The sequence below is a fragment of the Lepidochelys kempii genome, chromosome 13 (genome assembly GCF_965140265.1).
Source record: "Lepidochelys kempii isolate rLepKem1 chromosome 13, rLepKem1.hap2, whole genome shotgun sequence".
NCBI classification, from domain to species: Eukaryota; Metazoa; Chordata; order Testudines; family Cheloniidae; genus Lepidochelys; species Lepidochelys kempii.
In genome coordinates, this window is record NC_133268.1 from 34,316,636 (window position 1) to 34,331,621 (window position 14,986).

General features: G+C 47.6%; 1 protein-coding gene across 1 annotated transcript; it reads right to left on the minus strand.

The window, feature by feature from the left end:
• Positions 1-5,201: 5,201 nt before the first annotated feature.
• LOC140897226 (ribonuclease-like) lies at positions 5,202-5,621 on the minus strand. The gene has a single exon (XM_073309621.1). The coding sequence runs from the start codon at positions 5,619-5,621 to the stop codon at positions 5,202-5,204; it is 420 nt and encodes a 139-aa protein (XP_073165722.1).
• Positions 5,622-14,986: the final 9,365 nt, after the last annotated feature.

The following is a 14,986-nucleotide window of genomic DNA, read 5'->3' on the forward strand; positions in this document are numbered from 1 at the left end:
ACGCATTCCAGTGTTTCACCACCCTCTTAGTGAAAAAAAGTAGTTTGTGGTGTTTAGATGTTGCTTGTAATTATTAGAATTAATTGGCTGCTGGGAGTCTGAAAGGACAGGAAAAAGGAAGGAGGGAGAGGGGTTGAAGAGGCTGAGGGAGAGCTACTGAGGGTGCAGCAGCAGCTTGAAAAAGAGGTTTCCACTTTAAAAAAATAAAGTCCCATTGAAGTTTGTTAGTACCTTGCCTGGCTACTACAACATAGTTGCACCCGGGCACGGTGTGTTCCTATGTTAGATGGACCTATGGTCCATTCCGGTTTGGCAACTTCTTTTCTCTTATGTTCATCTCTGTTGGACATTAGCCAATCACAATATAGGTGACCTATGTACAGCTACCTGAATAGATGAAGAGATACAGTAATACAGACTCAGGTACCTATTTGTGTGGTGGGAGAACGATTTGAAGATAGGCAGGAAGAGAGGGATGAATTGCAATAGATAAGATGAATAAGAGTGGTCCAACCTTTTCAGTGCTGTGGGCCAGATGGTAGTTTGGGGAAAGCTCTTCAGACCACACAGGGAAATATAATTCCAGATTCAAAAATCAGATCTCTCTTCTTTTTTAGGATATAACCATTGAGAGGTTATTGGGGTTAAGAGGTAATAACATTAAATAAGAGAACAGCTCACCTTAACAAGGCAGGGATGTCCCAGAAAGTTTTTATATGGTACTGCATGTCCTTTCTCCTCTTGACTCAGGCAGGAGACTCTGGCAGGGGTAAAGAGTTCTTCCTCCCAGCCCCCACCTCAGGGAAGGAGTCTGTCAGGTTAGTCACACAGAGACAGAGGCAAAACAGAAGGCACAACTTTATTGCAAAAAGAAATGTCTCCACCATTTGGTAAAGATGTGCTGCCATATTCTTCGCCCAGTGCCACCTAGTGACAAAACATTACTCTTTCCTTTTCTGCATTTTAACAATTTTAAATGTAGAAAATATTTTTTTCCAAACTAATATTAACTCTCAACACACATCTGTCTATTACTCAGCCCTAAATCCTGCAGGTTTTTTTAAACTATCTGGCCAGAACGAGCAATAAACAATGACTAAGCTGTCTTTTATTTGCAATGACTGCCTCTGGCTGGTGGGGAATAGGCTAACAGTTGTCTCCTCGTACTGCATCTGTAAATTGCAGAGTTTGCTCTGTTCATGGTTCATTCTCTGGAGCAAATAGAAGCTGTCAATGGTTTCTGCTGAACTCCACACGCTCTGTCTCAATAGTGAATGATCTGGGCAATGGATTCTTCTCTTTTGTAACACCTGGAGTTCTCCATCCTTTTCTTCATCCAGTTTGACACAGACATGGTCCCTTTTGGGGGTAGATTCTTTCCCAGGGCTAGAACAGGCGTCCTGAGTTGCCTTCCCATTATGGGTGAGGCTGGGCTGTAACCAGTAGCTACTCAGAGTGTCAATCCGTAGCTCGGAAGAGCAGGGATGGATCTTCCTGCTTCAATATTTTCTTGGCTGTCTGTAAGTCCAGCCCTCTCAGCCCCTCCATTTGCTTGTGGGTAGTTCAGGATGATAGTGCTGTGTGAACAATCATAGTTACTTTGCAATTACATCCTCTGTCGATAGTTTTCCTACATCTTCTGGGGTTCCCGTCTCACTTTTCCTCCACTCACCCTCAATCCAGCAGGCAGACAGAAAAGGTCAACCACATTTCAGAGCAACACCTACGATGTTATACTGACCACCATTGAGATGATTGCTCCTCACTATTGCCCTACACAGAGGTTGCGTACGATAACTACTACACTTCCATGGGAAGAAGCCCCATCTTTGCCAACTTTGAGTACCACCCCTGATTCCACCTAAGCTACCCATGACCATGCCTAAGCCGGCCACCTCAGACTTGGTGCTGAGAATTCAGTAAATCAAGGGAGAAGTAAGAGGCCACCTAGAAAAAGAAAAAGCCAATTACAAGTGACATGCAGGCCAATATTGTCATTCAGTCCCAACCTATTCAGTGGGGCAAAAAACGTGGCTCTCAACGGAGCATCTCCACACAAACAGACCCTCATGTAAATTGGACTTCCAGTTCCTTAGTGAATCCATTGCCAAGTTAGCCGGGTCACAGTTGAATTACACCTACCCTGATCTCTCAAGACCCACCTGGTATTCCATATAAGCCTCCTGAAACCTTATACTGAGAATTTGTTTCTACCCAGGACCCAGCTGCCTCCCCCACCAGTGCACATATAAGGCCACGAGGAATATGTCATCCATGAGATCTTGGATGTTAAGGGCCGGTAGTGTACACTTTTTTACCTAATTGACTGGGAAGGCTTTGGCCCTGAGGAGCATATGTGGGAGCCAGGAGAACTATTCACATACCCACCCTAATAGAAGCCTTCTAGAGGAACCGCCCCAAACCTATGGTGCCCAGAGGTCATCCCCTAGGGAAGGGATGCCGTCAGGCCCCGTGGGTTTCAAACCTGAGTCTGTGGGTGGGGTTCTGTGAGCTATCGCTCTCCTATTCTCCACCCGTCAGCTCATAGACAGCAGCTGGGACTGGGGCCCATGAAGTCCAAATGCGCTTAGGCTATGATTGGGAGAGATCCAAGGCTCCTGATAGGGCCACAGTCCCTGTGATAAATGAGAAGGGAGGTAGCTCCCTTTTGTGGACACCCACCCAGCCAGTTAGCTATTGAATTCCTCTTGATAGCTGTTCTCAACTTGCTTTGCCTGTAAAGAGTTAAAAAATCTGACTGCATGCATGGGTAAAGGGAAGGGAGTGGGCACCTGACCAAAAGAGCGAATGGGAGGGCTAGAACTTTTTAAAATTAGGAAAAAAAATTCCCTTTGTCTGTCTGTGGTTGTTCTCCAGAAAGAGGGGACAGAGCAGAGACAGGGGGGAACACTATGACACTATGCTGTAAAAAGCTTTTTGTCAGGTATGGAAATCATCAGATCATACCTAAAACTCCTCATTTGAAACTCCAGATATGTAAGTAGATCAGAAAATGTCTAGAAAGACGCGTTTAGGTTTATCCCTGTTTATTTCTTATTGGCTTGTGGACTCCTCTGTGCTAACCCCAAATGCTTTCGTTTTGCTTGTAACCTTTAAGCTGGACCTCAAGAAGATTATTCTTGATGTTTAATTTCCTGTAAGTGGGTGTTTTAAAACAAGCAAAAGCCTAAGTTCCAGATGTATTTTCTTTCTTTTGTTTTTAATAAAATTTACCTTTTTTAAGAATAGTATTGGATTTTTGGTGTCCTAAGAGGTTTGTGCACGTCATTTAATTAGCTGGTGGCAACAGATGATTTCCTTTGTTTTCTTTCTCAGATCTTCCCCGGAGGTGGGGGGCGAGGTGAAAGGGCTTGAGGGTACCCCACAGGAAGGAATTCCTAAGTGTTCCTTCCTGGGTTCTAAAAAGGGGAGGGGGGAAGGTTGCACTTGGGTTGTGGCAGCATCTATCCATCCAAGGTCAGAGAGAAGCTGTGACCTTGGGAGTTTAATACCAGCCTGGAGTGGCCAGTATTAATTTTTAGAATCCTTGCGAGCCCCCACCTTCTGCACTCGAAGTGCCAGAGTGTGGAATCAGCCTTGACAGTCCCTATTTAAGCGAGCAGAGGAAATTCAAAATTGTCTGTACAACTGGACTTCCCCTTGCCATGGACTGCTGTTCCTGCTTTCTCGTCCTGACCTCCTGCTATCCTGACTTGGCCTGACTCTTAGAAACTGGCTTTTGATTCCCTGCTCTCCGATTTGTGTCTCAATTCTGAACTCTTGGAGTTCCAATCCACGGTTGGACACCAGCAGTGGTGGGATTGGAACCCATGGCCCTAAAAAAACTAGAGCCTACAGCATCCACCTTAAAATGCTCAGCTGCCCTACCTGGAGAACAAGCCCCTACTTTTTTCTCTGTGGTTCCGAGGGTGGGTTTCTCATTTGGCATGTATAGGGTCAATGGCTCAAACCCCAGAAGGGAGCTGTTCTGCCAGTGACTCAATTTAATTCTTTCCCTCTGGTGGGGGAATCAACAGCTGCCAGCTGGACTAACTCAGCCATTAGCAAAGATTTTGGAGGTGACACAGGTGAGGGCCCCGCCAGCTCAGCCACTGGCTCTAGCCCATCCCAGTTGCTCAAAAGGAAGGAGTGCCTCCAAGAAAGGAATAATGGACAAACTTGCTGAAAGGTGCAGTTTCTTCCTGACCTTTCTTGGTTAGTGACTGGCTCATGCCCTGAGGCACAAAAGTTTATATCTAGTGTGTTGGTTCCATTTTGGGAGGGGAGTTGGGTCTATTGGGCTAAAGGAAAGGGGTGGGGCATGGGGAATCAATACTCCTGGTTTCTAACCCTGGCCCTGGGAGGGGAGGGAGATCCTGTCATAGGGCAGATGAAGACTCAGGACTCCTGGGTTCTTTTCCCAGCTCTTGAAGGGGAGTGGGGTCTAGTGGGTTACAGCAGGGTCATCGGTAGCAGTCAGGACTCATGGGCTGTATTCCCAGCACTAGGGAAAATGTTGAGATTTGGCTTGAAAGTACAAAGAACCTCTCTGGAAAACCACAAAACATTTCCAGCACATTCATTACGTCTTCAGTGGCTTATGTTTTTGCCATCCCCAATCTCACACAACACAGTGATTGCTTTGCAGCTATCAGGTTTTATGCAGATTGGGGAGCACAGAGACAAGCAAGCAGTGCGCAAATCTTGAAAAAACAATGAGGAGAGCAACGAGAAATTACAGTTAATTGTGATGAATGAGGATAGTCCATTATCAGACTCAATACACAATACAAGAAGAGTGAAATTGATGGATATTTCTCAATCAAAGGAAAGGTTTTTAGACAGCCACTATTTGGCAGAAGACCAATACAACATGGGGAAGGAGTGACAATACTGAAAAACTGGCACTGGAAGCAGCAGAGGGTGAGCGTAGGAAGTGGCAGCTCTACTGTATAATGAGCACTAGGGGCGGGGAAGGGTGGGCAGGGGCGGTTATACGGTATAATGGGCACCAGGGGGCAGCAGAGGGTGTGGGTGGGAAGGGGCGGCTATAGTCTATAATGGGCACTAGGGGGAGCTGAGGATGAGGGGTGGAAACACCTAAACAATCTGACCAGTGCTCAGAGGAGGATGAGGAGCCGGGTGCTGTGGCCCGTGTGGGAGGAACAGAGCAGGGTTAGAGGAAGTAACAGGCCCTACATCTACTCCACATAGAGCACAGGGAGCCGACTCCAGCAGCCAATAACAATGTTCCAGGAATACTTTTTCTCAGTGTAAGAGCCGATCTGCAGGTCATATTTGCTAGTGGTGACAGTGAAGTGAAAAATGCTCCTGTGTAGGCCAGTTGAGACGTGTATTCCGCCCACAGAGCAGACACCCTTGAGAGATCGCGTGGGCGCATGAATGAAGGTGTGGATGAACGTCCCATACACTCCCCGTTTAAACATCATCATCTCGCAGTAGTTGTCAGGGAAGTCAGCTGGCCTTTCTGGGAAATCCACATGGTGTTCTCTGAATCTGTTTTTCAGACGGGTCCATGATTGCCCTCTGGCCAGAGCCAGGCAGGTGGCAAGCAGGATGAGGGGCAGCAATAGCCGTAGGTGGGGCCTTCTCACGGTCATGGCCGTGTCTGTTGCTGGATCGACCTGCAATAGGGAGGCAGTGCAGGGTGGGGATCTGCCTCCACCATGGAACGCCTGGGCCCAACCTCATCCCCTCCCACCCCACTCTGCCCAAAATCCTCACCCCTCCTGATATCCCGGCCCACCCCACTCTGCCCAGAGTCCATCCCATTGTCCCAGCCCCATTGTGCTGGGGGCTTCTCAGAACATGGCACATCAGGGGCTCCATTGTGCCAGGTGCTGCCCTGGCCCCCACCGAGATCGGGGCCTGCTCCTCTAACCCACTGCTCCCCATTCCCCTCCCACAGCCAGGTTAGAGCCCAGGTGTCCAGAGTCTCAGGCTGTGATCAAGATGGGCCTCCTGCCTTTGTGCCAGGTGCTGCACAGACCCCAACTGACATCAGCCCCCACCTCCTCTAACCCACTGTTCCCCACCCAGCGGTGGAGAGTGAACCCAGGAGTCCTGACTCCCAGGCCCTCTGCTCTAACCACTAGAACTTGCGTCCTCCAAGAAACAAACCCTGTATTTGCAACCCTATGTAATAGTGTTCTCTCCTCTCTCCCCGCTGGGGGAAACTCCTGCAGCTTACCCAAGTCCTTGTTGCTTCACTGTTCTCAGAGCAATGGATCCTAGAAACTGCGGAGCCAAACCTCAACCTGATCCTCCTGCCCACCTTGGAGTGTGTTATATAGAGCCCAGCCAGATATGGAGGAGGAAGAGGAGGAAGGGAAACCTAGTAAATAATTGGGTCAGCATCATTTCCTGATATTTGGTAATTAAAAGCAGTGGACCAGCAGGCCATGGGTGGGTGAGGAACAAACAGCACAAGTCCCGCTAGAGACGTGGGCTCGAGGTGTTTCTACCCAGCAAGGGAAGGTGCAGCTGTAGCATGTAGTACCTGTAGCAGTATGACTGCTCAGAGCTCCGGTACGAAACTGCAGAAAAACCTGAGTGTCTCTGGATTAAGTTTAGAAGTGTGAGCAACAAGAGTGATGTAGTGGTGGGAGTCTGCTGTAGACCACCAGACCAGGGGGATGAGGTAGATGAGGCTTTCTTCCGGCAGCTCACGGAAGCTACTAGATCGCATGCCCTGATTCTCATGGGTGACTTTAATTTTCCTGATATCTGCTGGGAGAGCAATACAGCGGTGCATAGACAATCCAGGAAGTTTTTGGAAAGCGTAGGGGACAATTTCCTGGCGCAAGTGCTAGAGGAGCCAACTGGGGGGGCGCTTTTCTTGACCTGCTGCTCACAAACCGGGTAGAATTAGTGGGGGAAGCAAAAGTGGATGGGAATCTGGGAGGCAGTGACCATGAGTTGGTTGAGTTCAGGATCCTGACGCAGGGAAGAAAGGTAAGCAGCACGATACGGACCCTGGACTTCAGGAAAGCAGACTTCGACTCCCTCAGGGAACGGATGGCCAGGATCCCCTGGGGGACTAACATGAAGGGGAAAGGAGTCCAGGAGAGCTGGCTGTATTTCAAGGAATCCCTGTTGAGGTTACAGGGACAAACCATCCTGATGAGTCGAAAGAATAGTAAATATGGCAGGCGACCAGCTTGGCTTAATGGTGAAATCCTAGCAGATCTTAAACATAAAAAAGAAGCTTACAAGAAGTGGAAGGTTGGACATATGACCAGGGAAGAGTATAAAAATATTGCTCGGGCATGTAGGAATGTTATCAGGAGGGCCAAATCGCACCTGGAGCTGCAGCTAGCCAGAGATGTCAAGAGTAACAAGAAGGGTTTCTTCAGGTATGTTGGCAACAAGAAGAAAGCCAAGGAATGTGTGGGCCCCTTACTGAATGAGGAAGGCAACCTAGTGACAGAGGATGTGGAAAAAGCTAATGTACTCAATGCTTTCTTTTGCCTCTGTTTTCACTAACAAGGTCAGCTCCCAGACTGCTGCGCTGGGCATCACAAAATGGGGAAGAGATGGCCAGCCCTCTGTGGAAATAGAGGTGGTTAGGGACTATTTAGAAAAGCTGGACGTGCACAAGTCCATGGGGCCGGACGAGTTGCATCCGAGAGTGCTGAAGGAATTGGCGGCTGTGATTGCAGAGCCATTGGCCATTATCTTAGACAACTCGTGGCGAACCGGGGAAGTCCCGGATGACTGGAAAAAGGCTAATGTAGTGCCAATCTTTAAAAAAGGGAAGGAGGAGGATCCTGGGAACTACAGGCCAGTCAGCCTCACTTCAGTCCCTGGAAAAATCATGGAGCAGGTCCTCAAAGAATCAATCCTGAAGCACTTGCATGAGAGGAAAGTGATCAGGAACAGCCAGCATGGATTCACCAAGGGAAGATCATGCCTGACTAATCTAATTGCCTTTTATGATGAGATGACTGGTTCTGTGGATGAAGGGAAAGCAGTGGATGTATTGTTTCTTGACTTTAGCAAAGCTTTTGACACGGTCTCCCACAGTATTCTTGTCAGCAAGTTAAGGAAGTATGGGCTGGATGAATGCACTACAAGGTGGGTAGAAAGCTGGCTAGATTGTCGGGCTCAACGGGTAGTGATCAATGGCTCCATATCTAGTTGGCAGCCGGTATCAAGTGGAGTGCCCCAAGGGTCCGTCCTGGGGCCAGTTTTGTTCAATATCTTCATAAATGATCTGGAGGATGGTGTGGATTGCACTCTCAGCAAATTTGCGGATGATACTAAACTGGGAGGAGTGGTAGATACGCTGGAGGGGAGGGATAGAATACAGAAAGACCTAGACAAATTGGAGGATTGGGCCAAAAGAAATCTGATGAGGTTCAATAAGGATAAGTGCAGGGTCCTGCACTTAGGACGGAAGAACCCAATGCACAGCTACAGACTAGGGACCGAATGGCTAGGCAGCAGTTCTGCGGAAAAGGACCTAGGGGTGACAGTGGACGAGAAGCTGGATATGAGTCAGCAGTGTGCCCTTGTTGCCAAGAAGGCCAATGGCATTTTGGGATGTATAAGTAGGGGCATAGCGAGCAGATCGAGGGACGTGATCGTTCCCCTCTATTCGACATTGGTGAGGCCTCATGTGGAGTACTGTGTCCATTTTTGGGCCCCACACTTCAAGAAGGATGTGTATAAATTGGAGAGAGTCCAGCGAAGGGCAACAAAAATGATTAGGGGACTGGAACACATGACTTATGAGGAGAGGCTGAGGGAGCTGGGATTGTTTAGCCTGCAGAAGAGAAGAATGAGGGGGGATTTGATAGCTGCTTTCAACTACCTGAAAGGGGGTTCCAAAGAGGATGGCTCTAGACTGTTCTCAATGGTAGCAGATGACAGAACGAGGAGTAATGGTCTCAAGTTGCAGTGGGGGAGTTTTAGATTGGATATTAGGAAAAACTTTTTCACTAAGAGGGTGGTGAAACACTGGAATGCGTTACCTAGGGAGGTGGTAGAATCTCCTTCCTTAGAGGTTTTTAAGGTCAAGCTTGACAAAGCCCTGGCTGGGATGATTTAACTGGGAATTGGTCCTCCTTTGAGCAGGGGGTTGGACTAGATGACCTTCTGGGGTCCCTTCCAACCCTGATATTCTATGATTCTATGATTCATGGGTAGGTGTGTCCCTGCCAGCTTTAATCTAGCTACTGTGGGTAACAATATCAAGTGGTACAGACGTCATTGTGGACTAGGTGCTCTGGTACCAGCCCACCAGGGACTTTGGGCACCTACCCTGGTTGCCAGCCAGTGCTGTAGTCCAGGTCAATGTGTCCTCTCTGCTATTGCTATCCATGCTAGCTAGATTAAAGCTAGCGTAGGAATGCCCACCCATGCTACAATCACACCTTCATTTGCTGAGCAGACACACCCTGATCCACTGGCCCTTGCTAATCCAGTCCTAGCCTAGAAACTCACTGCTCTTCTGGTGCCCCCCAGGCCCGACCACAGCCCCTGCTATCCCAGCCCTGGGCTCTGTGGCAGTCATTGAGATGGAATATATGGCCCCAGAGAATCAATGGTGTTAGTGTGACCTTGTCACTGCCGAAGAACAAGCAGTGTTAAATAAGGTTTGGGGTTTGGTATCCAGAGTCATCAGCTTGCTCAGTCCCATGGCAAACACACCATTAACAGTCCTTTCCCCCTTTCACTGAAGGTACAGAAAGGAAGGACAAACAGCTCAGACCTTTGAAAGGTAAAGCATTAAGGCTTTTATTTTAACTACGTCCCTTATTCCCTTTCCCTGTAGCTGGGGAGAAGTTTTAAAAGGAACCTCTCCTCCCTGTGTGACAGTTTCAGAAATGGTATTTAAAATGGCAATACTGAGCTTCTGGGGCAAAGAAAAGAAATTAGTTGAGATGGGCTGGAGCTGTCAATTTTGTTGAAGTCCGATCCTCTTTCCTAGAAGACAAAATACCACAGACACACACGAGAGGGGAAAGACAAGAACGGCAAAGAGAGAAAATGCAGCTTCTGTCTCTGGTTTTTGGAAAGTTTTTGGAAAGGGTAGGGGACAATTTCCTGGTGCAAGTGCTGGAGGAACCACCTAGGGGCAGAGCTCTTCTTGACCTGCTGCTCACAAACCGGGAAGAATTAGTAGGGGAAGCTAAAGTGGATGGGAACCTGGGAGGCAGTGACCATGAGATGGTCGAATTCAGGATCCTGACACAGGGAAGAAAGGAGAGCAGCAGAATACGGACCCTGGACTTCAGAAAAGCAGACTTTGACTCCCTCATGGAACTGATGGGCAGGATCCCCTGGGAGAATAACATGAGGGGGAAAGGAGTCCAGGAGAGCTGGCTGTATTTTAAAGAATCCTTATTGAGGTTACAGGGACAAACCATCCCAATGTGTAGAAAGAATAGTAAATATGGCAGGCGACCAGCTTGGCTTAACAGTGAAATCCTTGCTGATCTTGAACCAAAAAAGAAGCTTACAAGAAATGGAAGATTGGACAAATAACCAGGGAAGAGTATAAAAATATTGCTCGGGGATGCAGGAGTGAAATCAAGAAGGCCAAATCACACCTGCAGTTGCAGCTAGCAAGAGATGTTAAGAGTAAGAAGAAGGGTTTCTTCAGGTTTGTTAGCAAGAAGAAGAACGTCAAGGAAAGTGTGGGCCCCTTACTGAATGAGGGAGGCAACCTAGTGACAGAGGATGTGGAAAAAGATAATGTACTCAGTGGTTTTTTTTGCCTCTGTCTTCACGAACAAGGTCAGCTCCCAGACTGCTGTACTGGGCAGCACAGCATGGGGAGGAGGTGACCAGCCCCCTGCAGAGAAAGAAGTGGTTCGAGACTATTAGGAAAGCTGGAGAAGCACAAGCCCATGGGGCCGGATGCACTGCATCCGAGAGTGCTAAAGGAGTTGGCGGATGTGATTGCAGAGTCATTGGCCATTATCTTTGAAAACTCATGGCGACTGGGGGAAGTCCCGGACGACTGGAAAAAGGCTAATGTAGTGCCCATCTTTAAAAAAGGGAAGAAGAAGGATCCTGGAAACTACAGGCCAGTCAGCCTCACCTCGGCCCCTGAAAAATTATGGAGCAGGTCCTCAAGGAATCAATTCTGAAGCACTTAGAGGAGAGGAAAGTGATCAGGAACAGTCAGCATGGATTCACCAAGGGCAAGTCATGCCTGACTAATCTAATTGCCTTCTATGACGAGATAACTGGCTCTGTGAATGAGGGGAAAGTGGTGGACGTGTTGTTCCTTGACTTTAGCAACGCTTTTGACACGGTCTCCCACAGTATTCTTGCCAGCAAGTTAAAGAAGTATGGGCTGGATGAATGGACTATAAGGTGGATAGAAAGTTGGCTAGATTGTCGGCCTCAACGGGTAGTGATCAATGACTCCATGTCTAGTTGGCAGCCGGTATCAAGTGGAGTGCCCCAAGGGTCGGTCCTGGGGTCGGTTTTGTTCAATATCTTCATTAATCATCTGGAGGATGGTGTGGATTGCACCCTCAGCAAGTTTGCAGATGACTCTAAACTGGGAGGAGAGGTAGATACGCTGGAGGGTAGGGATAGGATACAGACGGACCTAGACAAATTAGAGGGTTGGGCCAAAAGAAATCTGATGAGGTTCAACAAGGACAAGTGCAGAGTTCTGCACTTAGGACGGAAGAACCCCATGCACCGCTACAGATTAGGGACCGAATGGCTAGGCAGCAGTTCTGCAGAAAAAGACCTAGGGGTTACAGTGGACGAGAAGCTGGATATGAGTCAGCAGTGTGCCCTTGTTGCCAAGAAGGCCAATGGCATTTTGGGATGTATAAGTAGGGGCATTGCCAGCAGATCGAGGGACGTGATTCTTCCCCTCTATTCAAGATTGGTGAGGCCTCATCTGGAGTACTGTGTCCAGTTTTGGGCTCCACACTACAAGAAGGATGTGGAAAAATTGGAAAACATCCAGCGGAGGGCAACAAAAATGATTAGGGGACTGGAACACATGACTTATAAGGAGAGGCTGAGGGAACTGGGATTGTTTAGTCTGCGGAAGAGAAGAATGAGGGGGGATTTGATAGCTGCTTTCAACTACCTGAAAGGGGGTTCCAAAGAGGATGGCTCTGGACTGTTCTCAGTGGTAGCTGATGACAGAACAAGGAGTAATGGTCTCAAGTTGCAGTGGGGTAGGTTTAGGTTGGATATTAGGAAAAACTTTTTCACAAGGAGGGTGGTGAAACACCGTAATGCGTTACCTAGGCAGGTGGTGGAATCTCCTTCCTTAGATATTTTTAAGGCGAGGCTTGACAAAGCCCTGGCTGGGATGATTTAGTTGGGGATTGGTCCTGCTTTGAGCAGGGGGTTGGACTAGATGACCTCCTGAGGTCCCTTCCAACCCTGATATTCTATGATTCTATGGTGTGACTCTCCCTCGCAGCCTCAGAGCTGGAGAAACACGGGCCTGGCCCACGATTTTACCTGCTGCTCTGAGACCTGGCAACTTGTACTCGCTTGGGGTGTTGAGGGCATTGCTTTTAACTGCCTCTTTGGTATCTGATTTACAGCACTATTGTGAAATATCCAGTCTTATTAGACACAAGGAAAAAGGATAGGTAGAAAAGAGGGGGGGAAATAAGGTGGGGAAGGAAAGTGATACATGGGGGGCAGGGGTGGAGATGAAGTCTCCTATCCCATGTGGTGGTTGGGTTTTAGCTGGAACATGGAGGTGGCCATGTCAGCTGGGTCCCTGTCTCTGGTCAGGACGTCTCTTGGGATTCGGATGAAAGAGGCTCAGGGGTGTCATGCTGGATCCTGTGCTCCCAGGAAATGGCAGGGCGGCAGCCATGATGGTAAAGCTCATTCCTTCCCCTTCGTTCCATCAGCGATTGTTACATTCACTTCCTCTCCTCTGTCAATTTTTCTCCCAAACTTGCCCTTTTTAAAGGACCCCAAAAGACAGTGATGGGTGGAATAACCCCTCCCCTCATTATTTTGGTCACCAGTTAGGCCTAATTTCCGATACACCAATTCTGATCCATTGATTTCCAGCCCCAGACGTCTCTTGTTTACCGGGCATGATCTTAAAACAGTGCTTCAGTGATAGCATTGAACTTAAAGCAAAGCAACTCACCAAATTTCTGAGGCAACTTCACACAGTATCTGGCTGGTTTCAGCTCCGAGAGGGATTGAAGGTGGTTGTAAGTTCCTTCCCGTGTGACTTGTTACACCTGCCCCCAAATCTAGTTTAAAATTAACAGTCTTTCCAAAAATATTCTATTCCTCCCTCCAGCCTGACTCTGTCTTATTACACAGGATTGATCTCAGAAAAAATGTCTCGTGACTCTCAGTGGTTACTCTCTGTCCTGCTTTAGTCTGGCAGAAAGTGGAAAAATGTTCTACTTTTGTTAATTTACTACATTTGGCTCCTTTAGCTGGGCAATCACCTCTTGAACCATGATCTTTCCCACGTCTTGTGCATCTAACTGACAAAATGCTCTCTTTTGCCTGGGGCTTGCCCCACATTGCCTTTGGGGATTTATTGCAATTGGTTTTTGCAGGTGTGCTATATCCCCTAGCGTGACTCTGTTGTAAGTCACTTCCTCTGTGTTTCTTCTTGGCAGCCACTTGTCTCTGTTTTGATTTTTATCATCTCCGCTTGTTTTGCTATTTCTATTGCTGCATGAAGGGTTCGATCCCACTTATTTTGCAGTGTCTCTGACAGCTCTCGTCTAAAATGCCAATCTCTACTCTGTCTCTATTGTGCTCTTCCTTTTTGTCTTCATAATCACAGGTTTCTGCCATGCCGTACAAGCCTCTTATACAAGATTCTATAGGCCCCCCGAGACATATGGACATGCTGGTAAAAACACACTCGGTCATAAACCACATTACACCATGGTATAAATTGCTCATCAAACTTAGCCAGCCTCACAGCATAATTGTTCTTGTGGCTCTCCTCTTCAAAGGCAAAGGATTTCAGGATATGTTCAGCTTCCCAGCCCATGGCATAGACTAGGGAACTCACTTGCGCTTAGTTGCAAAGAGAAAATGTGCAAACTGCTCCTTCCCCACATGTGAATCTGATGGTCTGTCAAAGCAGAAGCTCTCTGGGGCATGAAACTTTGGCATTAACCTGTAAAGGGTTAAGAAGCTAAAGGTCACCTCGCTGGCACCTGACCAAAATGACCAGTGAGGAGACAAGATACTTTCAAAAGCTGGGAGGAGGGAGAGAAACAAAGGGCCTGGGTCTGTCTGTATGCTGCTTTTGCTGGGGATAGAACAGGAATGGAGTCTTAGAACTTTTAGTAAGTAATCTAGCTAGGTATGTGTTAGATTATGATTTCTTTAAATGGCTGAGAAAAGAACTGTGCTGAATACAATGACTATTCCTGTCTGTGTGTCTTTTTTGTAACTTAAGGTTTTGCTTAGAGGGATTCTCTATGTTTTGAATCTAATTACCCTGTAAGGTATCTACCATCCTGATTTTACAGAGGTGATTCCTTTACTTCTATTAAAAGTCTTCTTGTAAGAAAACTGAATGCTTTTTCATTGTTCTCAGATCCAAGGGTTTGGGTCTGTGGTCACCTATACAAATTGGTGAGGATTTTTACCAAACCTTCCCCAGGAAGTGAGGTGCATGTCCCTGGGCTTGTCAGCACTATTATAGCTTCAAGCTGAGACCTCATTCCACAGACAGCCGTAACACTGGAGATAGAACCCAGGAATCCTCTTTCCCAGCCCCAGCTCACTAGACCTCACTCTTCTTCCAGAGCCAGCATTAGAACCCAGGTGTCCTGACTCCAGATCCCCATCAGAAGCGAGAAGCTGAGGAATTGACAACTTTAAAATTGATTAAAGTGATGGATAGTAATAGGGATCGATGTGACCTGCTAGGCGAAACTAGGACATTATCTAGTTCAGAAGCCTTGACAGTCTGAATTTGCATGGTAATTACATCTTGTGGCCTCATCCCAGCTCAGAGGCTCCATCCATC

What these genes read in the sequence shown, in the direction of transcription:
- LOC140897226 (XM_073309621.1), bottom strand. Translation starts at nt 5,621, where the DNA reads ATGACCGTGAGAAGGCCCCACCTACGGCTATTGCTGCCCCTCATCCTG.